Source organism: Aythya ferina (genome assembly GCF_964211825.1).
Source record: "Aythya ferina genome assembly, chromosome: 9".
NCBI lineage: Eukaryota > Metazoa > Chordata > Aves > Anseriformes > Anatidae > Aythya > Aythya ferina.
Window position 1 is genome coordinate 26,511,586 of NC_140305.1, and position 23,993 is coordinate 26,535,578.

Here is a 23,993-nt window from a genome sequence, read left to right on the forward strand (position 1 = left end):
CTTAACCACAAGTTTAATTTCCTTACTGTGTTCAAAGTATGGAGAGCAGTGGCAAAGACAGAGGATCACATACATTCAACTCACCAGACCAGGGTTACTTTGATTCCATATAAATAATGCAACTTAGGGCAGTTAAGCAACTGCACGTAGTAACTTCTGGGCAAGTAGCAACCCTGCTGGAATACAAAGGCAGAATTTCTACTAACTTCTGTAGGGCCAAGATTTCACTCAGTGGCCCAGAACCTGACATGACACAGGTTGTACTGAAGCAAAAGTCTTGGTTAAGACAATGCAACCGTTACGTATATTGAGGCTCAGGCTGGTTCACATTGAATTCTTCACACGCACATACAAAAAGCACAGCATATCTCAAAGAGCTCAACTACATCAGGTTGCTACAAGTGCTACCTAAGATTTGATTGAAGTTAAAAACAAACAAAAAGCAACAACAACAAAAACACACACAAAGAAGTAAAATCTCTAAAATGAAGCTCTTGGTAGTGTTTCTTCCCGTTCCTTCATCCACTGTCCCCCACATCCAGTAGCCTTCCCTCTCCACCTGTAGATTTTTCTCCCTCATATTTAAGTTCAACAGACCTCACTGTGCCTCAGCTGTCCCTACACCGTGCCTGCGACCTGAGGCTGTGGTCTAAGCATCTGTGTTAGATCTGTGGAGAACCAGCACACATCTGGCAGAATCTGTCAGCCAAGAATTCACATCATGACTGGCCTCTAAAAAGCGTAACATGAAAGTCATAAATATAACCAAAAATAATAACTAGCCCCCATTTCTTTCTTTACATCGCATTCACACTGCATAAGGCATCCTTGAACTTTGGCAAATGTGCTATAACATTTGCTTATTTAAGGAAATCTCCAAATGTCAGAGAACCTGCAGGGCTTTTCTTGAAACTCGTTCCAGCTGAATGTTTTCACAGAAATAAAAGCTACGGATGTAAGGGAATCAAGAAGGATTTGGCCCAAAGCAACACCATACTTACATACAACAGCATGCCTGCACTGAGTTAGCATTTACATGCCACCGACAAATCTCTGACACTGTACGCATTCCAAGTTTAAAATTAGTAATTTTCACCGTCTTTCTGTGAATGCTGAGGAAAAGAAGCCCAGCCATTGCAGTTCTGTGTCTGGTAAACATCAACCACGATCCTGCGCCAGGAATGTAGTTGGTTTTGAACTGGAACTTCCTCCTCTGTTTACTGGAAATCTGCAAAAATGCTGTTAAGCTGAGTAGGTCAGGAAGAAGGAGCACGCAAACAAAATCCAGAGTGGATCTTCTGGTAATAATTAAATGAAAATGGCATCTTCTTTTTCTCACCTATTTCTACGTGCGTGTTTTATCTCTTCTTTACGAGTAAGCAAGATCTCATCAACCGATTACCAAGCTAAGCATCATCAGCGTCATGCTCTCCTGACTGAAAGATTCTAAAAAAAGGAATCTCTTGTTTGGCTTTCTGAGAAGGAGCCAAGAAAACAAGCATATAAAATAAAACCATATTGCTCATAGTTTTGGAAAGAGTTAACTTGTATGTACATTGTTGTCAACTCTTTCCAAATGCCACGTACCGTAAGTGATAAGCAGATCTGGTGATAAGCAAGCAGCACTGACAGATGACCTTGGTCAATTTGCCACGACTTTGGGGACTCTGCATTGTTTCTGGAGAATAAGGAAGAAATACTGGCATTCCTCTGGACTGTATGCTGTAAGTGGACTGCAGGAGCAAAGGATCTGTGCTTGGGGCACTTACATGAAAAATACACGGTATTGGATGACAATTCATCCTCCACGTCTATCCAGAGTTAATATTTAGCCTGATAACCTAAAAATTTTAAACTTTCAAAGACAGAGAAATAGTAACTCACCCACTTACAAAACAATGGTTTATCAATTAAAAAAATAAAATTATTTTAATAAAATGGATTGAGACAAATTTCAAGACAAATTATTATCAATGCTATAATATTTGTGTATTTTGTTAACGAGCAGCATTTACATCTGAACAATACAGCTGTAATCTCCTGATGAGACTTCTGAGCATACCACAAAGGAAGGATATTATGATGAAATTACAAGTCCAAGTCCCACTGAAGCCTGCACTTATCCAGCCAGGATTGACTGCTTGTATGGCTTGGGCAACCGAGCTTTTTGAGAAGATTGTGAAAAACTGTTCAATGTATTCAAGAGGAAAAAAGTCAGCTCTTCGCTTTGCCCTTTTTTGCAGGAAGTCGTCCCGTTGCTTCGAGGTATTTGTTAATTATTTCTTCTTGAGTACTGGGCAAACATGGTTGGTATTTACTGTATTCCATTGTATATTCACCCTTTCCCTGAAGAGTTGGAAAGAAAATAGTCAAAGTTAGGATGCTAAACAAGTAGCCTTACGTAACTGTAGGCCTCACCCAAATCTGTGAAATAACATGCAGCAAAAACTTAGCGAAGTATAGGAGCACTATGTGCTGAGGCATGTAGGTATAAGATACAAAAGTAAACAGTATCTGAACATTGTTTCTGTGATATTGTTGCTTTGTATTATTTACAACTCTGAATGTCTTCCCTCCCCAAAGTATGCAGGGATATTTTTGTCTGAATATGACACAGCTAGTGATGGCTATGTTCATTAAGAAACAGTTAAAGTAACAGTAACAGCTCCAATGTTATTTTCCTATTCTTTATTTGTTTCCATTTTTATCACTTTTACTGCTGCATGTATTATGCCAATCCTGATGCAAATTAGCACACTTGATTCATAGAAATAAGAGTCTTTTAGCAAAAAATTCGGAGAGTACTTACCTCTGTGCAAGACCGCAGCTCAGTGGCATATCCAAACATATCATTCAGTGGCACCTAAAATCCAAGCATATTACTCTTGTAGGAACACAGTATTTTTCCATCTACTTTTGGTTATCATCCAACTAATCTCAATTATGCTACAAAAAATCTGATGTGCTTTGTAAACAGTACTGTTTTTATTATCTGTTTTCGTAAATACCTCTTATTTCAACTAATGTATATTCACATTGTATATTCAGCAGAAAATCCCTAAGATCTCTGTTTGAATGCACCAGATACTGGAGTATGCCAAATTCAGTAACCTGCATCACCGAGCAAGAGATCACGACACTTGAAACATTGAAGGCTGCAGCTCTAGATACAGTTTATGCAGCAGGAGCAATGCACAGTATGGTTTCTCATTACTTAAAGCTTTGCTGAGGATTTAACCTACCACCACTGTTAGATGTACATTTGGTATGTTCTAACATGAGAACAAATACATTTAATAAGGGACATGAAAGGTGTGAAGAAAAATCCTTTGCTCTTATCTGCAATTATTACAGTTAATGCAGTTATCAGCTGAAGGAAGACAGCTGCCAGAAACATCCCCCTTAACTCTGCATCAGTACTGCTGCACAGATTTGTTTCACTCCAAGGTAGCACAGCCAGCCGGTCTTGACAAAATCAAGTTCTATTCCTTTCTCTGACACCACATGATTTTAGGGTAATAAATACGCTTCTCTGAAGTGGGATGGGTTTACAATAGGTTCACTAATACTGCACAATACGCTTCCACAAATGGAAAATTCATGATAAGCTTATCTGCTGAGTAACTTGACTAAAATGTTTAAAATTCTAGCCAGTAAGAAAACCAGTAACAGAGTCAAAAGGCAACAGAGGAGAAAAAAGGGTCAGGAAGCAACTACCAGCACATACCTCAGCATAGAGAGTAAAGTAACCCTCCAAGCCGTCTTGCCCTGTGATGACTCCATGCCGGCGATTAATTCCAGCTATCACTGTTCCCTGGAACTCCGTGGGTGCCATCACCTCCACTGCCATAATGGGCTCAAGTATACGCACAGTGGCATTTTCCATAGCTGGAGTGAAAAGAACATGAAATACACTCTGTGCTCGCAGGCACATAGTTTGATAGCACATTTTGATGCATTTGATAGTTTGGTAGAATGTTTTCGTTTTTTTACCCCAATAAATATGAAGTTTTTGGTGTTTCTTTAATCTAATCTAGGAAAAAGGACCTCTTTCATACAATTATAAGATTAGTCTGCCTTCCTCTACATTTCTATGAATTCTTGCACATATTCTGCTCTACACAACCAGCCAAATTTTGAATATACATATGGATACACCAGGCGAGAAAACACCCTGAAGAAATAATCTAGTTTTATACCTTGCTTTAGGGCTCCTTCTCCTGCTCTGATGAAAGAGAACTCATTGGAGTCCACCATGTGATGTGCACCATCTTCTAAGACAAATCGGACTCCAGATATCTTGTGCCCTGACGTTAAACCTTTTTCACATGCGTCTCGGAATCCCTGTCAAGTAACATCTTAAAGTTAGTTTTCAGACTGAGATTAAGCTTTAAAAAGATTGCTATTAACAACGGCCTATAAAAGACACTAAATTTGGTCACCTTAAAAACAGAAATAATGCCATACAATAGAAGACAAGGAAAAGGAACGTACTCAGGACTTTGTTTTGTTAAGGGGCTGTATGATCAAAGAGTGAAAGAATGCTTTATGTGGAAAATAATACTTCAACTATTGGATTGAAAAACAAGGTTCTTTTGAGACTGTGTGTTTTTTTTCCAGGACTTGGAAAAAATCTTGAAGTGTCACATCATGGAATAACGAAAGAATTCTTTTAGTTTGATTAATGATTTCAAAGATCATGAGAAGACAGAGAAGTATTAAAGTTGTATATGATAAATTATACAGTTACACAAACAGAAGAAGCCCACAGAAGTGGTGAGAAAAAAAAAAAAAGAAATAGTTGGTAACTCACGCATTAAATTAACTACAGTTACCTATATATTTGGTCTCAGAGAAATCACAAAAAAGTTGCATGTTTCAGAATCAAGGATAAGAATTATGTGGCCACAATTGGAAGCAGAACATGGAAATTAAAAAGCAGGATCATCAGAAGGAGGCTTGTTTTACTGTCAGAAAAGCAAGCCTGGCTTTCATACTAAGGCACTGCTATAGAAATAGAGCAAGCACACACTACCAAAGAAAACAAACAGCAGCTTCTAAATTAAGTGGAAAAGTTAGGAATGTAAGATATTAAGCAAAAACATATAAATTTGATTCTGCTTCCACTGAAATAATGGGAAAAGTCTCCTTGCCTGGGGCAAGACAGTCATAGTAAATGTTAACAGAATACTGCAAAAAAACACCACCACAAGAATCAGTATTTCTTATACCACAGACATACACAAATCGCTTTGTACCTTTTCAACAGCGGGCACAAATTGTTTTGGAATATTTGTACCAATAGTTCTGTCTTCAAATTCTAATTTTGTGTAGTCTTCAGGATCCAGGGGCTCAAGGACTCCTATAACTTTGCCGTACTGGCCTGCTCCACCAGTCTGTTTCTTGTGTGTATATTCAAACCTAAAACCAAGCAAAAACCCCACAGAACGCTATGTTATTCATTACAGAAATTGTGCTCTAACTACGGTTTCATAAGGAAGAAGTTCCTGTTGTGCATTTCGCTTCACTCCGTTCAGTTAATCAAGAAGACTAAAAGCTGTGTGGCTGAAAACAGCTGAGAATATTCCAGTGCTCAAAGGAGGAGCAATGCATTTCTTCATCTTGCAAGCTGGAACCTACAAGCCTGCAATGATTTAACAACTCAAAACACTTCTGTATATGGCAAGCAACGCTAATAAAGCCTGATTACCTTCAGGCTCATCACCTGCCTGAATCACAAGCTCTTATTCCCACACGAACCCGCAGGACCCTCCCACCAAGTACTTTGATGGTAGTGGGAAAGGGTGACTGGGGGGAAAAAACACCAAACAACTGTTGGATACTTTTATTTTTTTAAGGAAACTCGAAGGATTTCGGTTTTTTGAGACATTCAACCCTCTATCACACCTGGCTGTGTGGTTTCAGGATGTTAGGGGAGGGAAAGGAGGAGGAGGAGGAGGAGGGCTCCGTGACAGCTCCTCCCCACACCGCCGCTTCCTGCTGCCGCCGGGGACAGCCCTGCCGAGCCGGGCCGCCCTCCTCGCCCCCCAAAACCCCCCAGCCCCATGTCTCAGGGTCCGAGCCCGGCGTTGGAGCTGCCTCCCAGCCACAGCCTCCCCGACCGGGCGGCTGCGCTGGCCGCGGCCTTCATCGCCTGGCGCCGCGGGACCCCCGGGCGCGGCCCGGCGCTGAGGGCCCTGAGGCGCGCCCGCCGCCAGGTGAGGCCCGGCCGCGGGGCCTGAGGGGGCTGCGGGCACCCTGAGGCAGCGCTGCCTGGGGCTGAGGAATAGACGCTGGTTTGACGGTGCTGATGCTGTGTCTGCCCTTCTGCAGGCAGATGGTGTTTAATTAAGGACCCCCACAGCACACGCACTCAGGGGGAGGATGCTCTTTGATGCTGTCAGGGAGACAAAATTCACCACAGAGGGGGTGATGTGCCCCTAAGCCTGCTAGGACCCGGGTTGTAGCAAAGCTAACCTGCTTGATTAACTGCGGATAGCTGGTTTTGTAAAAAGACTTAATGCAATTGCTAATAAAGTGCAAAATGTGTGCAGTATAAGGAACCAAGTAAGACTGGTGTGTCAGAGTTTAACCAGGCAGTATGTGGTATAGGGCAGAACCATGCTGGGATGCCAGCGTGCAAGACTGGAAAGGGAACAGGTGGCACTAATCAGGCTCTGTGCCACGTGCGTGTTGAATGAGCAATCTCATTAATGGCTGGAAAAAAAAAAAAAAAAAAAAGAATAGCCCAGCTCTGTATGCATATTACAGAGTAACTTCTGTAACTTCTGGAGAAACTTCTCCAGAATGCAAAGAAATTCAGCATTATACAAAATAAATATTCTTAATCTTCTCCTTTTTTAGGATATTGATGGTGTCGGGCATAAATACCACCTGGAATTCGTGTTAGAAGACATCTTTGAGAAAGTGAGTTTGGATTTACTTCGTTAACACCTTTTGGGCAGAATTTGGCACTAGTGATGTGTACTGAACAGCCAAAACTTCATGCTGCTGATCCTAGCCAACCGTAACAGCTGGGGATTGTGTTTCAGATTTTAAATCTGAAAAGGGTGATTCCCTTTTTTTACTAAAAGGAAATCACCACTTCCTACACCGTACAAGCCCTGAGTATCTGATGCTTACTGCTGTGACACCAAATTGAGGAAAATGACGAAGACATTACAATGTCATTCAATTTCAAATGGAAGTTATACAAACCCATGACTCCAACTAAGTAACAGGAGTGACATTCTGCACCACAAACACTGCATTTGAGATCTCTACAGAAGGAAAAGTGCCTTTAAAGTATATTCACAGAAATGCTACAAATGTAACCTTGTTACAAATGTAACCTTGTCTTAAATAATCACAAATCTCTGTGGGTCATACCCTAAGAAAATAAAAAAAATAAATTTTAAAGTGCAAATTACCAACATTATACATGCATTTAATCAAGTATTAATACTTTAATTAACTCTGTAACAGGACAGTACTGTTAACTGCACTGCGGAGGTTCTTTATCATCTGGGCAACAAAAATGCTGCTCCAGATGTGCAATTTACAATTGAAGGCGAACTTAAGAACACAGATGAAGCGGATAACCTGTTCTACAATCGAATCAAGAGCCTGAAAAACGAGCTTGTGGCAGAGAACATACCAGGTACAAAGAAGGGACCTGGGCGAGAAAGAAGCAAGAGAACGTGTTCCATGGCCTGAGCCAACACGGTGGTGGTCCGTGATCCATGTGGGAGCCCCTACCATAGGAGCTGGGACCAGGGGGATCAGGCTGTTGGCCCTTCTCTGAATACACGTTTCTGCACTTTCCTTGCTGAATTGTGATTTGCATGTGACTGCTCCTTGAAAACCCTCTGCTACCTCTTAACCTCTTCTTTATCTGTTCCTGGTAGCACACCAGGTGCCCCAACTGCACTACTCTGGTCTGCGCTTACTGCAGAGCAACCCCTGCCTTGAAGGCCTTACAGAATGTGTGTTAAGAGGAAGAAGTGGGGCAGAGGGGTGGTATAGCAGCTATTCCAAGATCATATAGGTCTGTAACAGCAAGAAACACCAGCCAGGTCCCCTGAGTTTTAGCACCAGACCCTGTTTACTAAGCTGTATCATCCCATTAATGACTGCGACTCCATGAATTTTACTTAATGTGTATTTTTTGCTTTGTTTCCCAGACAGCTACGGCAATGTGCCCCCAGAAATGGAGCCCATCAGAGCGCTAGCCTGGGCTGCCTCTGGCTATGTGATATGGAAGAACTCAAATGAAAATACTAAGTACCAACTTGCCCAAATAAAGCACGTGAAGCAAGTGGTAAGTTACCATCAATGCCCTGCAAGAAATAAAATATTCAGGAGCTGAACAATTGTGGCATGTACTGAAGTACAGCTGAGGCAAAGGTCTTAAGCAAGAAACCTCAGCTGTGTTTCAACTTCTTGGTCTGGTTCATTTTTAAGCCAGTGTTTAAGCTTTATGTTTTAGCTGCCTGTTTATTCAGTCTACTTCTTCTCTTCCTGAATTTTGCTTTTAGAAGCAGCTTTCCTGTGAGAGCAGTATTCTATGGTTATTTAGTTAAAATAAAAATTTCCTTTCCACTTAGGGGTCATCCCTTTGATTACAGTTTTATATTACTTTCCTGCCTTTCATCTGTAGTGTAGGCTGATCTGCCAGTAATCCTGCACCTGCATAACAGGCATTGGAATATTCTTGATTTACATCATGATCAGTCACCATAACACTGCTTGACATCTCTGCAGTACCAAGATCTAGACAAGCAGCAATGGGCTGCATCTCAACTTCAATAAAATACAATCTGCATCGCTTTTTGTTTATACTGTTCCAGTCTCTATCCATTTGCTAGTTCAAATGCTAATCAAGAAAGAAAATACTGATTTAAGTCCACACAACTTTTTTTTTTTTTTTTCCCCAAACTTCTTAGTAATGCTGTTTTTTACCTGGGGGGGAGTAGAATAAATTAATTTTTTGTTGAGACATTCATATTGCAGAAAAGCTTTTTTTTTTTTTTTTAAAGAGTTAAATGACCCATTTAACAATTTCTGTAACACTTACCTCAAGGTTAGCTTTCTACCCAATGTTTATAGTTCAGTTCAATTGAAGCATTGCTCCTAGACTTGTATCAGCATGATATGCATCAACTAAGTTTATGATATGGAAACTGCATTCAGGAAAACATGTCATAAGACAGCGATGGAACAGAATACTCAGGATTAAATGTTTTATATTTTCACTATTTTTTGAGTGATTGCAAGTACTGTGTTAATCCTGAGCAGCTAAGCTCAGAAATCTACCCTAAGCTCAGAAATAAATACAACTGTCAAATCTTAATACAGCTACTCAAATTGAGTCAACAGCTGCCATCATCAACAGGCCTTGAAGGCATTTTACCTGGAAAGGCAACCTATTTTCAGAAAAGTTACGATCAGAGCAAAAATGTTTTAACTGAATAGAATTCTGTAGATTCTTCCAGTTCTTCTCTATTCAAATTGGAGAAAATATACTGTGAGTTAAGAATAATTCCTGAAGTGATGGTCAACTTTAAATTTAGTATGTACGCTAGATCTGAAAAAGAGGACTTCCTGTTTAGATTTTCAGATTGAAAATGTTTAGATTGAATGTTCAGATTGAAATCCTGTTTAGATTTTTAGATTGGGTTTTCTTCTGAAAAGAAAGACTTTCAGAGCCCAAATATTTGGCCACCCAGTACAGCCAGTGAATTCTCATGAAGTTTTAGGTGTGAAGGCAATGCAGAAACTCATTTTGGGAGCAGGATTTGTTAACAATTTGCTCCCTCTGATGGCTACCTTAAAGTATTTCACAGATGGAGCAGGGCTAACCACATGCAAGGTTTTAAAGCCCTCTTTAACAAACCAGGTGAATTTAAGGATAAGGAAGACGGAAGACTATTAAACCTGCTGTAATCTTTCTCTAGTAATTTTGTTCCTCCTGCCTGATGAGTAGTTATGTAAAGAGCATGTTCCAAAGGTCAGTAGGTATTCTGTTGTTCACACACTGATAACTTCCTACCCATTATAAAGCATTTGGAGTAGCTTGGAAATCTTACTCTATTGACAATTTTATTCACAAATTTTCAAGCTAAACTGACACCTTGTAGAATCAGCTATTCCCTTTCCAAATAAGTTCCTAAAGTTATGATGTGTCTAGCTTCTTTAAAGGAGGAATTAGCATCGTTTTAAATGTTATCTACAGTCTCAAATGACATTTTTAGAGTTCACAAACAAAACATTATTGTTTTGTTATAATGACTAAGCTACATCTGCTTTATTCATTAACATGAGCGGCCAGTTTCATCGGAAGTGTATCAGAGACTTATTATAACCAAAGCAAACTGATTCACTACTTTTCAGGAAGGGGGAAGTCTTAAGTTCAGCCCTTTTCATCTTATTTTTTCAGAAAAGAAGTGATGAGTATCTTGAATTCGACTACATGATCCTACTTCATGAAAATGTGTCCCAGGTAAAGTCTTATTTCTAAAAAGCTTTTCTGTTTTGAAGACTGCCAGCTGTATGATGTCCAGCTTAGACATGCAGATGGTGAGGTTCTCACAGATTTGGTGCCGGCAGGCCAGCTGGTGAAATGGGTGAGGTTAGGGCAATGACCACCCATCTGTCTCAGCATTATCTGCATCTGTCCCCATGCAGGCAGGAGACAACAGCTCTCTAATTTGTGTTGGGAGACTAATTTTAAACTGATTTCCCAGTGTTTCTCGCAAATGGCAGAGGTTCAACACAGTGGTCATTCACAGCTCTCTCCTCTTGGGAAATACTATGGGCAAACTGGCCAGGGATAAAGGGAAGAAGAAGCTGCCAGCATCCTGGACTGCTTAACTGCATCCTAGCTGGAGCTGTGAACACTGCTCCTGCAGGAGAACTTAAAACACTTGAACAATTCAACAGGAGTGTGTGTTGTGCATCTTAACCTGAACTGTTACTGGTGCAGGATCAGCCTAGTTAAAGCCAGCCCAGGTATGGCTGTTAGAGCAGTCGGTGCCAGTTCAGTATTGTTCAAAGAAAACACCTTCTCACTTCTCGCATTTTTACTTTCTACCCACAGGAGATTATTCCCTGGCAAATGACAGTTCTTTGGCATCCGCAGCATGGCATTGAAGTAACACAGAACAGCCGTCAGCCAAAACATGTATAGGACGACTGCAGCATCTGATACAGCAATGGGAGAAGCTCAGATGCTACCACGGGCATTTCAAGGGGGGGAATATAAATTGGTGGGGTGGACAAACAATCAAGGTACGAAGGAAGAACCTTTGTTCAAACACTTTCCCCCTCTTTGTTGTGTTTTGATCTGGCACTTTCTCTACTGTGCAGTCAAAGTCTATGTCAAAACAAACAAAAAAAAACTCCATTGTTGCTAAAAGAATACTTACGGCACAGGTGCAGATATGTTCTCTCTAAAGGCAACTTTTGGCTTTCCCATGGTGCAAGGGCAACCATATTCTCTTTCCATTCTCTGCAGGAAAAAAAAAAAAAAAGAATGAAATAGAGTTGTACCTACACCATGGCAATACAGGGAAAAGCAACCAGGTGATTATTTATTCAAGTTTAAATTTTCCGAAACAAAAGCCATCTTTTCTTCAATCTTTCAACATTTCAGATACATCTGCTGTATTTAAACTAAAATCCAGAACAGATATCAACTTGAAAGAAACAAATAAATCATTGCAAGTAACTGTTCCCTCCTGCCTGCATCATCTCTAATTATGGAATGATACCTTTAAAAGAATGGAAGCAGAATATTTCTCTCTCCTTGTAGGAAATAATTAACAGGAAAATTCATTATAAGCAAAGGCTGCTAAAGCAAAGTATAGTGCTTAATACAAAATTTTTATGTCTTTGAAGCAAAAAAAAAGTGAAAATATTCTAGACAGAAGTTTCATTTAAATAGATAATAAGCCTTCAAAGTGGAACCACTAGAGAGGAAGAGTCTTCAAAAGTTGACTAAGAAGTTGAGTACTTCCCTAAGCAGCTACTAGTGGTCACTTTCTGCTAGGAAAACCTCAAAATAGCTGTCACGTGAGAACCGTGGTTTTAAGTTTAGTTGTGCACCTGCAGAGAATCCTGCAAATATGAAGAGACCTAAAGTACTCAATTCCAAAATCAGGCCTAAAGACTGGCATTGGTTATCCTACCTGCAGATAAACTTTTGTATAGCAATGTCTCTGCCAGAAAGGAAGGAGAATTCTTGGTTGGCAAAATAGTCAAAAGTAGACTCCATGGATTCTGCTTTCCAAATTACCTGGGCATAGATTTCCAAGTGCAGTTCTCCCATTCCAGAGACAATGGTCTCTTTGCTCTCATCATCAAAATGGATTCTAAAGGTGGGATCTTCCCTTGAAAAGCGGCTCAAGCCTTTTGAAAATTTATCAAGGTCATTCTAAAAAACAATTACACATGCAAAGGAAACATTAACTGAATGTCCAGAAGTCACACGAAGAAACCTGAAATTTTCTTGTCAACTGCTTAGCACTTCTACTCTCATGAAGTTATTTTCTGAAACAGCCACCCACTTAGAGCTGCATTTATTTCTCCAGTTATTTGAAGTCTATGTTTACCTAGCTCAAAGCACACATGTTCTTTAGGGTTAAGTAATATTATCTAACACATCATTCAGATAACGTGATTATGTTCTTAAGTACTTTCAAAAGAATATTTCACAACAATGCTCACCTTAGTCTACACGATTTCATATTTGATTGCTAACCAGCACAAAGTAATAAAAGCGGCAGAAAGAAGGCCACTCGGTCAGAAAAAGGTTGATTCACAGGTTCTTACCTTGTTGGAAGGCTTCATAGCTACCGAAATAACAGGATCAGGGATGTGTATGGACTCCTGCAAGTGATAAAGGAAGAGATCACGCAATCAGGTGTTGCTACACCTAGTGATGCAACTTCTCCAGAAAATGTGGATCACAAGAACTCTGGGTCACAAACAGATGACTGCTTTACGTATCAACCTGCGTCTAATGTCATCGTGTAAATGCAACAAAATTATGTAACTCTCCTCAGGACTGCTACAAGGCTATGACTTAATAAATGCCATACTGCCAACCACAGCATTTCCAAGACTTACCTAGAGGCAAGCTGTTCTCTGTATGGATTCACACTACTTCGAAGACTCTGCTTCCCATCATATTTTGTAAATGTACATATAAATAAAAGTGATATTTTACATCTGTATACAAATACATAGCTCAGTAGTTTGGGGATAATAGCATCCTCTCAGTATTCAGTTACCCATGGACAGCAAATGATGTGGTAATGCTTCCGACAGCCCTGAACGGTTTGATAACACTGCAATAGTGGATTTGATGTCAAGTGTTGTAAACGAATGTGCAGCTCTTGAATGTACCACACTTCTACATATACAGCCTTCCTGAGGTATAATCATCACAAAAATATTTGCAGTTGTGAATACATCAAAAAATATTTAAACATGACAGATGATTATAACTTTTTACAACAAAATCCTAGTAAATTACTGTACATGAGGAGGCATACTCACCATGGAGATGTCAGTACTTGTTTTATCAGTGAACGTATCCCCACTAGCACAATCAATTCCAAACAACGCACATATGTCTCCTGCATAAACTTCGTTTACATCCTTAAGAAAGAAAAAAAGTTACTGTTTAGAGGACACTGAAAAAGATATTAACATTACAAACTACATTTGGTTTTAAGCAGAGATATAAACACCACGTTTAAAAGCCTAACATTAAGCTCCTTTTTTTCCCCCATCCATTTCTTCAAAACAAATGTCCAAAAAGTGTATCTCAGATTGGTTGCTACCTTACTTTAATGTAAGGATGCAAAGCAAGCAACAAAACATTTTTACAGGCGGTCGCGATCCAGCTATGGAGTTAAGGAATTTTAAACAGGAAAGGGTTGCATTTGCAGCAGTTTGAGAATCAATTTTCAGTTTAAGAATAGTGTTCGATAATCACATGAAAGAAAACTTTGCTGGATGTTTTGCCAATCCTATTTCCCTTCTCCCACAAGCATGGTACATGGGGTAATACCACAGCTAGCTTTCTTTAGCTGTCATCTCAAAGCCATCTTATAATGCTTCCCTGGCAAAGATTCTTCCACTTCAGTGGGAATAATACACTGAAGATCATTCAGTTTCTAGTAGACGTCTATTAAACGCTACAGGCAAATATGAATTAACAACAAAAGCAGAAATTTGACATTATCACATCATTCAGAGATACCTGAAAAGTGAGAAGTGTGTTTAGTGAGAGTATCTCAAAAAGCAGCCCGTGTGCCTGGACTGCCCCTCACTCACCTCCATGTTGTCTGAGTGCATTCGGACAAGTCTTTGGACACGCACTCTCTTCCCAGTCCTAGTGTTATAAATATAATCAGACTTCTTCAGCATCCCCTGATAAACTCGAAGGTAAGTTAACTGCCCAAAACGGCCGGCCTGAAATCAAAATTCATTAAAAATGAAATATAATCCTTCCGGGAGTCAAGACAACTACTGTGTGAAGTATGGTCTGCTCTGACTGAACAAATTATTCTGTTTTGAGTTTACACACTAGATACGTAAACAAAACTTTGTTTAGCATAGTCTCAGCTTTCACTTGACTCTGAAAAGGAACTTGACATTTACTGGCTATTTCCTTTACTTCACCATTTTTGCCAGTGCTGAGCCTTCCCAACAGAGGCACACATTAGCTAATAATTTGGTCAGCCACACTCCAGATTTTCATGTGAACTGCTACTCTCTGGGCAGCAAGCAACCCATTTGGTTAAAACTGTATTTTTTCCTTTTTGTCTCTCTCCTGCTCTATTATTTTCAACTTAAAAAAACCCTGAATTTTTCTCGGAAAGTATTTGTAATAAGCCAACCTTCCCCCTCCAAACAAACAAACAAACAACAACAACAACAAAAAAAACACTTTCAGGTTTTAAAACTGTGAAGTATTTGAGGCCCAGAATCCATTTTAAGACTTCCAAATTTGGCAAGGTCTGATACATTTGTGCATATTATGGCTGGAAGCTGGGTTTGTGTTTTCTACTGTTCTCTAATATTTTTTTTATATTAGATAAGAACATTAAACAGCTTACCTCTAGTTTAAAAGCAAGGCCTACAAAAGGCTGGGAATTGTCTCGAGTGGATTTCAGCAGGAACTTGGCTTTGTCCTCAGAATCCCTTAAAAAAAAAAAAAACAGAATTGAAATGCAGTTTATGTTATGAAGAAAACACAGCAATCTCCTCTAACACAAGTCCAGTCTTGGAAAGTCCCAAGAGCCCTTGGTTTCACAGCTTTATAGCAGAGCCTTACATGCTGGGTTGTTCTACTCTTGCACATACAAGACAGGAAGGTTTTGGTAAATGCCGGCAAGGGGATTATCCACCAAAACACAAAACAAGAGCACGTTATATACACTGAATTGCAGCTTGCATGCCACAGGTTAACTTCTCTGTACTGGCAGGTACAGAAGGCATATAAAAGGAAATGGGTGTACCAGTGGTTGACCTGAAAGCAGCAGAACACACCAATCTTAGAGGCTTTGCAACCGCAGCTTTGTAGTAAGACTGCAATGTGGATGCAGAAGCACAGGGAAGGGATGCTGCAGAACTCCTCTGCCAATGCCCACAAGCCACATTAGACATTTCAGCCCACCCTAGCAGGCAGATGTTAACATGTAGGAAATGGCCCAGCAGCAGCCAGGACTCAAAAATTCAGGTGACCGCTGGGAAAAAGCCATAAACTGTATTTATTGGCATCATTTCTGTTTAGCTCTTATTGTGTCTGAACAACTCTAAGGCATTCAGAAGGCCTGATGACCACCCCCAAGCCACGACTGGAATGTGAAGGGCTGCTTGCTGCCTCTGATGTCGGGTTTCATATTTCTTAATTGTGATGGCACATCTACTTCAACAGCCACGTCCGAATGAATAAAACATCAGTTAACGTATTTCAGATGTGCTCTCCCCTCTAATGTAGGCATGATTTCAAGGGTTATCATTAATTTATAAGAGCTGTCTCAGCATATAAATGTTATGTTTGAAAAATAGTTAGTGCGCATTAGAGGTACAAGCATAAACAGCAACCCTGAAATGACAGGTGAGCTCTCCTACTTTTGGAATGTGGCGCAGAATGGTAATTGCATTAATTAATGCAAATGGTAAATGACCGTGTGTTTAGTCACTGAAGTTTCCCACCACATATTGCACTGCTTTCAAACCTTATTCTAAGACCTCAGCATAGGTTAACGAATGGACTTACCCCTGGTTAAGAATAGCATAGTTCTCCACTTCCGAAGGATTTGGGAGGTATTCTAAGACAGCATCCAGCAGTGGCTGTACTCCTTTGTTCTTCAAAGCGCTTCCCACAAGTACGGGGGTAAAGGACTTTTTCAGTGTTGCTCTTCTGATTGCAAGCTGGAAAAATTATCAGTGCATTACTGGCCTTCTGCAACAGCTCCGGGAGTCTGATGCAGCACCAACGTGAAGCATTCCAGACATCGCCTCCATCCACGCTGACTACCTGCTGGAGCCCACAACAAAAGCCTCCCACTACACCTTGCTCACTGATACTCTAGAGAAGCAAGAGAGTTGCCCCCCTCACCCTCCAACAACTTAAGTTTAACTTAGAATTGATAATGCTTAAGAACTACAATGATAACCCCAGAATATTCAGAAAAAGTTCCTTGATTCTACGTTGATAAAGTTGGGATTCTTCAAGTCTGTCTTAGGCCTCTCATTCCCCATATTTAAGTTCGCTGGGAAACAATACACAGATATTTGTGAAAGCAAGATGAGACGCTTCAGCTTCTCTAAAGTATGGAAAATTCTGCTGAAAGAGAAATTTTGGTAGTGCAGAGATATTTGGTTAAGTGTCATGCCCAAGGAATCATCATTTTTTGATGAGGAGTGCTTTGACATCACAGCAGAAGAACCTATTCACATCCATCTGCAGTTGCTGAAGTTGTGGAATCCTTCCAGGATCTCCTAAGAGGCTGAGAACGAAAACCTAACTGCACACCAGCCTCCTGCTTGCTCAGTGGTTTCCACCCACGCTTTGCAACGTCATGCGATGCTTAACTGAGAACCAACAGCTTCCAGAATGGCTTCAATCGCTGTCTGTAAAGGTTTGGAAAGGTGAGCAGAAAGGAACTAACCCCAGCCAGTTACCGAAGCCAGGACTGCTTCCTCGGCCTCACCCCTCCCTGCCACTAGAGGATGCCACCTCCCTGCGGAGACCGTGGCCTCACTCCAACTCAAGCAGCTCCTGCTGTCTGATAAACGGAAAGAAATGGATTCCCCTTAACAGACTAAGATACATCACATCACCTAAGCTGGGAGTTATTTAGAGAACCTGAAGAGAGAAGGCTGAACTATCTTTATCATTAACCCAGAGCGCGATGTGGACTACCTGAGCCAAAAGTGACAATGGAAAAAAACAAAAACCTTTGACAGAGCAAATAGAAAATCCTTCCTTTAAATTGTTCTGAGAATGAGATCTGTTCCCTTCGATTTGTTGATTTAATGATTTCACAAAAATAATACAAGGAAAAAGTTCCTACATCAGCACTTCTGCTCCTTTAGCCCACGTCTGCTCTCACACACTGCAACGCTGCAAATACCCCTGAGCTGATGCCCGGTGCTTCTGTTTGGCCACGTGTTTTCACATAAAGCAACGTGACTGCAATTTACCCTCTTTAGGGGTGGGGAGGTGCCCTTTTATTTCCTTACAGAGATTGTTGGTACCCCAGTGCCCTACTGAGCAGCTGGGGCACGTCAGCTCCCTGAGTGCAGCGTTACGGACGGCAGCAAACTGGGCGATGTCGAGCCAGCTGATCTGCAGCAACCACGGTGTGCTAGGACTGTGCCATCCAGGAGCGATACTTAGCATCATTCCTACCAAAAGATTATTTTCAGCAGAGACTTGGCTGCTGGCCACTGAAAGAAAATCCATCTTCGGGGACGTATTAGGACGAATTAACCTGCATCTGCAGTGCTGGAGCCATTATAGCTGTAATTAATTGGCTTTCAGAAGTGGGAAGCAGATGCATGCTGAATAGGCAAATTCAGTTTTGCAACAGATTTTCATCCCAGCAGGAGCTATCAAAAAGAGCTTGCTGCACAAAGCCTGTCACCTCTCATGGTGCTGGTACATTCACATCTGTACCGTCCCTCCTCTAGGTGGAGGGCTGATCCCTGCAGGTCTCCAGAATTGCTGTTCTATTTCTATCTTTACCTAAGAGAGACGGGCTGCTCTGAAACATGACCAGCTCAGGCTTCATAAAATAATATTTGATTACTGGACTAGCTAAATGGATGGTTGTATCACTAAGAGCTACATTTTTTGGGTACTTCTGAAAAAAAGCCTTTTGCTTTTACGCCTCGAGCCGAGTGGGGATATACAGATTCCTGCCTACTCCTCACCACCAGTAATCACCCAGACAGCCAAAACAAGGTGTGTGGGCTGTGTTTTGTTTTTTTTTTTTTAAACTCAAGCCCAAGGTCTGTTACAAAGTTAAAAATGATCAAAGTTTAACAGCTATGAAGATTCAAATGAATAACCCCTGGGGGACCTGCCGTGCCCACCAGCTCTGAGCAGCTGCCAGCCCTCCCGATCCCACCAGATAGAGTGGGCAACTTCCAGGAAAGTGAGCAGGGCAAATCTTACCAGGAAAAAAAGACTACTGCACAAAGGCAAGCAGGCACTGCCAAGGAGACAAATGCTCAGAAGAGGACTTCAATGTCACGGCTCTGTTTAAAGTAACACTCTGATCACTCCTGACCTGAGCCCAGCTGGCCTGGCGGGCTCCACTCACCGAAATAGCTCCTGCTCCTACCGCGTCTCAGCTCGGCTCGGCTCCTGCAGCCACAGCTGAGCACCCAGCGGGGAGAAGCAAAAGGAGGTGAGGAGTGTCACGTCAGGCAGACGTCGGCCCCCAGTGAGGCTCTGTGCGACACGCTGCCACTCTAAAGCAAACTGATTTGAACTTCACCAGCAGCTCCCTTGGAAAAGCAGTCTGCATGCAACACTTCTGCCATGGCTACAGGCTCTTCACACAGCACTTTTTTTTTTTTATTTAATTTATCACATTAAGCAACTTATCCCCTGTGGCAGCTTCAATCTTTGATTAATAACTGTTAACAGAAGCCACTAGAAGATTATTGTTCAGGTTAACTTCTGAGGGTAGCAAGAGCTGGTGGCAAATACTCACAAATACCTGCACCAAGCACAAATTAACTCAATCTATATGGCCATAACACAGCTAAAAGGGTAAAAAGCAACCACGTTGGAATCATGCCTGCAATACAGCCCTCAGTATGGCTGCCTTACGCTACCGGCTGTCACGACAAAACACCCAACAACTCGCTGTGTGCCAACAGCTGCGCCTTGCTGCCCTCAGTTACACACCCACTCGCGGGGCTGCGTGGTGAATGCCAACTTGGTGAGCAGTGCCCTAAGGTGTCCTCAGGCCACCTCACGCTCACAGCACAGAAAAATTAAGTCCATGTGTGTGTGGTACAGGCTGTTTTTTGCTGACTGGGGTAGCCAAGCGTTTAGACCTGTCCTGACTAAAGCCAACACCACAGTCACTGCTCACCTGCAGTCCTTAGGGAAGGGACTGCGATCCACATAACAATCCACTACAGGACGTGCAGATCGCCAAGAACATGTTTGTGTCTACTCTTCAGCCACCACTGAACAGTGTAAGCTGATCTCATCCAGGAGCAAACTGCTGCAGGACTTGCAAAACAATGGAGAGCTGCAGCAGCTGGGCTTCCTGGGCCTACCCACCACGTTCTGTTATGTGGACATGCACTTGAAAAAACTGATACCAAACTGTCCTGGAAACAAACAATTTTCAGTCTATGACCAGCTGATGTAGGAAAAATGGTGTTCTTCATTACTTCTGTGTGCTTCCCTCTGTGTTGGCATGTTTGACACTTGGTATTTAAAGTATTTCATAAAATAAATCACGTACAAGCATTCCGCATCTTTCAAGAAATTCATTTTTCTTCTCTTTTAAATTCTTTTTTTTGTCCTAGATTTGTTTCCTCTGGAATCTCCAAGTCAAGTCATTCCGATTTCCTTCTAGTGTACTGCTCCTTTTACCCGATGGATGCCATCAACACAAATACAAACTGAGGCAGGATTTCCTAGGCACAGGAAGACTTAGAGCATCTCACAACTGATTCACTACAGAATACGAGGTAAGTCACAGACATCAATAGCTGCACTGCAGGTAGGTAACAGAATGGCAAAAACAAGCAGATGTACCTTAGAGCCAAACAAATGGCTCAAAGGGGCATCCACAAGCTCAGACTTCCCAATCAGAAAGTAAATTTGGAATGGGCCCTTGATAGGGATTGGACTGGGAGTCCACCTGCAGGAGGTGAAGACCTACAGAACTCAGGCAAAGGATTTCTTCAAGACTTCAAGAAACGTTTTAGGGAGAAGGGAAAAAGTCAGAAAGAACACGATGTTAAGAAGAAACACCATGAAGTTACCTTTAAGTCAGCAGCTGTAGGAATCTTTTCTTCCAAGAACAGCTCCCCGAGTTGATCATCCGAATTAGCAACACACTCGATCAACTCCCCACGCCGATCTGCAGCCTCTGCTCTAAACTCCGCTGGGATTTCATCGTATCGAACAGTCTGGCTAAAAACACACAAATAATACAGCCACTCTGAGGGATACCACACGAAGCAGCCTTTCAATCACTAGTCATTATGACGACCAGCCTGACCAAGAAAAATTTACTGTTGGCATGGATATTAAAAAATAAATAAATAAAAAATTGGGTTATTAACTTGCTATCTTTGATGCTTTGATGCTTTACCAGGAAAGCGTTCTTCCCACTCACAGTAGGAGTTTGCAGGGATGCAGGACAACCTGATCAACAAGCTCACCCACATCTTATCTTCATCCCAGTAAGCTCCTGCCAAATCTCCACTATCTGCTCCGTTATGAAGCAAGTCTCCCATCTCTCTGGGTGGCAAGCACTGCTACCACCCCTGCACACCGCCGCAATTAGCCAGAGATTCACGCTGAAGCTACCAGTCATTAAATCTGACTCTGCAGAATCGTTTTGCTGTAATCTGGTGGGCTGAAAGCTGATACCTCAGCCCTAGCACAAGCTGCATCCCTAACTCTCCAAACAGCAGGCTTCATATCTGAAGAAAAACTATAGGTATTACACATCTGAAGAGTCACTTCAGTACAAGAAATATGCAAGTTTCAAACCTTACCCAAATGCACCATCAAAATATATAGCTCTTTGTTCAATTAGATCTATAACTCCTTTAAAGTTTCCCTCCAGACCGATTGGAATCTGAACAAAAGCTGCGTTGTGTTTTAACTTGGATCTGAAAAAGTGAGGAAACATCGATTAGCTGAAGGAAAAAGTCACTTCCATTCATGTGCTCCAGATGGTCTTTAAACAACATCTCATTCCTACACCGTATCACCATATTCCGTTCTTTTAACAGTGCCAAAATCTACCAATACTGATGAAAAATGCCTATTTGCATTTTACCATGAGTAACTGCCTGACTTCTATATCCCAACAGATCCAGTGAGCAACTTCCATGGGAAAAAAGGCAGCACAAAAGACAGCTTTCAGATTGATTACTTGATTATGGGAGTTCCTTCTCCCTTGCTGCACATTAACATGTGTATCTCACAGATAAAAGTTTGGCACAGAAAGGTGGCAGGTAAGAGGCACGCGGAACTTCTGGTATTTGAAGCAGAAACTGCCCAACCCTGTGTCATCGCCCTGCTGCGAGCTACAGGACATTTCCCACCAGTATCTAAGAAAAATTAAAAAGGCTGTTTTTAAAGTGGCTCTGAATCTAGTTCCCCATTTAACCTCAAGCCATGCATTATCTCCCAAAATGCGATTACAGACTCCACAAGAGAATGTTTTTCAATATTCTTAGTATTAATCTGCTCTGTGAATAGTTCAGAATTATTCCACAGGTAAGTTAAAGCGATAGATACCTCAACTGCTGGACTGCTCTGGCTGGACTAGAGCCCTGTCTGTCCAGCTTATTGATGAATGTTACAAACGGCACGCCGTAACGTTTCATTTGCCTGTTCACGGTTATTGTCTGGCACTGAACTCCTCCAACAGCACAGAGAACCAGAATAGCTCCATCAAGAACTCTCAGAGATCTCTCTACTTCAATTGTGAAGTCTACATGTCCTAAATAACAATAAAAAAAAGCCAACAAAAAGTTAGTCATAGATGATAAAAAATAGTAATGGTTTTCTCACAGCTGCAAAAAACAGCAACATCCAACGAAATCAGTCTCCAGACATACAGGATCTCAAGGTCAATCACTAAACGAGCACAAAGACAGCACCGTTTTTTTTATATACAAAGGAAGAGCAACCTTACAGCGTTCGGAACTGCCATTACCTGGCGTGTCTATGATATTGATGTTGGTGTCCTTCCACATGGTGTACGTTGCTGCAGACTGAATCGTGATTCCACGTTGTCGCTCTAGCTCCATTGAATCCATGACAGCTCCAACTCCATCCTTACCTTTCACCTTAGCAATAAATAAATAAATAAAAATTAGTCCAAGAGAGTTTACTGGGAATTCTACAGGAGCAGGAGCGATCTTTCATACAGTGAGCATCATCCTTCACACAGCAATGAGAAGGAGACATGAGAGAACCATTTACAATTCCTGAAGTGCAAAGAAGCTTGATTTTTTGCAGCTTCATCTACTAAGCTAATGTGTTTTACTCTCCTGATCATCACCCTGAAAGAGGTTATCAAAAATCTGCCACAAATTAGGCTTCACTTTTTATTAATTTAATAAGCTTTTTTTATTAATTTATAAATTATTTATTTATAAATTTATAATTTTTTATTAATTTAATAAGCTAATATATCTGAATCTAAAAACTATATCCTTATGTTCTCTCAGTTTCTCACAGCCATCTCTGTCAGTATTAAAAGAAACGTGCATCTCCCATGGTGCACTTACCAGAAATAAGAAGAAATAAGTTTCAAAATATGATTTGAAGTGTTGTGGAAGAGAGAGAACACTGCAGCAAATGAGGGATCATTCGATCCTCTTCTTCTCCATTTATTTTTAAATTTAAATTTAGGACTCCTCTCCTAGCTTGGCCTGCCACCGGGTGCATCAGGCACAGCTCCCTGACCCCACACAGTAGGCTGCAGATGAACGAGCCCCAGCAGCGCTGCGCTGGCACCCAACACACAGCCCACGGAGAGCCACTCTGCCCTGGCATCCCCCAAAAACCGACCTCGTGCATTTGTGCTATCCTGCCAGTGTAGAAGAGGACTCGCTCCGTCAAGGTGGTCTTCCCCGAGTCGATGTGGGCCGAGATGCCGATGTTGCGGATCCGCTCATTGGGAAGGATGCCTGAGGAGCAGTGCCTGCAGGCGTTCAGGAGAAGCTGGAAAAGGGGATTGTGGCTGGTTTAGGGAAGCACAGATCAAATGCGGATCAAATGGTCACCCTGCTGCTCTCAGTTGCCCCCAGGGGCCTTTCTGAGCACCCTGAAGCCCTGCAGAGCCCTCAGGCAGCCCCCAGGCCAGGGCCGCTGCCTTGTCCTTTATCCCTGTCCCCTTGCCGGACTCCAGCCTCCCTCCCGCAGACGGGCGCCTTCAGCCTAACGAGGGACTTCTCCAGGTCGAGGACAACCCCGGCCAGACACCCTTTTTTCCCAGAATTGCCACTTTTTGCCTCTTTTCCCCAATGCCCCTCCCACCCCGTCACGGCGCGGCGCAGGGCCCGCTCCCCTCAGCCGGGCCCTGTCAGGGCTCTCCCCGGTCCCCGCCGCGATGGCGGCCGCCCCCCCCCCCCGCTACCTGCGGCTGCCGCCGGCCCCGCGCCGCCCCGGCCCGCAGTGCCCGCAGCATGGCTGCCGCCCGCCGCCTCAGCGCCTCAGCGCGGCGCTTCCGGAGCGCGGCGCATGCGGGGTC

At 42.1% G+C, this 23,993-nt stretch overlaps 2 protein-coding genes across 2 annotated transcripts; one reads left to right on the top strand and one right to left on the bottom strand.

Moving 5' to 3' along the window:
- Positions 1 to 1,964: 1,964 nt before the first annotated feature.
- Positions 1,965 to 23,987, bottom strand: GFM1 (G elongation factor mitochondrial 1). The gene is made up of 18 exons (XM_084530002.1): positions 23,880 to 23,987; positions 23,312 to 23,464; positions 22,452 to 22,584; positions 22,031 to 22,235; positions 21,280 to 21,396; positions 20,539 to 20,689; positions 16,295 to 16,449; positions 15,129 to 15,213; positions 14,344 to 14,481; positions 13,561 to 13,662; positions 12,832 to 12,888; positions 12,296 to 12,433; positions 11,427 to 11,509; positions 5,259 to 5,421; positions 4,200 to 4,344; positions 3,728 to 3,888; positions 2,810 to 2,863; positions 1,965 to 2,346 (listed from the first exon to the last, which is right to left on the bottom strand). Exons 1-18 carry the CDS (start codon positions 23,928 to 23,930, stop codon positions 2,215 to 2,217), a joined length of 2,223 nt encoding a protein of 740 aa, XP_084386128.1. The 5' UTR covers positions 23,931 to 23,987; the 3' UTR covers positions 1,965 to 2,214.
- Positions 5,525 to 11,539, top strand: LXN (latexin). Its single transcript, XM_084530004.1, has 6 exons — positions 5,525 to 6,218; positions 6,865 to 6,927; positions 7,486 to 7,660; positions 8,184 to 8,320; positions 10,439 to 10,501; positions 11,099 to 11,539. The coding sequence occupies exons 1-6, from the start codon at positions 6,066 to 6,068 to the stop codon at positions 11,186 to 11,188; spliced, it is 681 nt and encodes a 226-aa protein (XP_084386130.1). The 5' UTR covers positions 5,525 to 6,065; the 3' UTR covers positions 11,189 to 11,539.
- Positions 23,988 to 23,993: the final 6 nt, after the last annotated feature.

Excerpts from the sequence above, each read along its gene's own strand:
- LXN (XM_084530004.1), top strand. The coding sequence starts at position 6,066 with ATGTCTCAGGGTCCGAGCCCGGCGTTGGAGCTGCCTCCCAGCCACAGC. Across the intron at positions 7,661-8,183 it reads TGTGGCAGAGAACATACCAG|ACAGCTACGGCAATGTGCCC; the intron begins GTACAAAGAAGG and ends TTTGTTTCCCAG. Across the intron at positions 8,321-10,438 it reads TAAAGCACGTGAAGCAAGTG|AAAAGAAGTGATGAGTATCT; the intron begins GTAAGTTACCAT and ends TTATTTTTTCAG.
- GFM1 (XM_084530002.1), bottom strand. The coding sequence starts at position 23,930 with ATGCTGCGGGCACTGCGGGCCGGGGCGGCGCGGGGCCGGCGGCAGCCG. Across the intron at positions 20,690-21,279 it reads TATTTTGATGGTGCATTTGG|CCAGACTGTTCGATACGATG; the intron begins GTAAGGTTTGAA and ends GTGTGTTTTTAG. Across the intron at positions 2,347-2,809 it reads AGCTGCGGTCTTGCACAGAG|GGAAAGGGTGAATATACAAT; the intron begins GTAAGTACTCTC and ends CCAACTCTTCAG.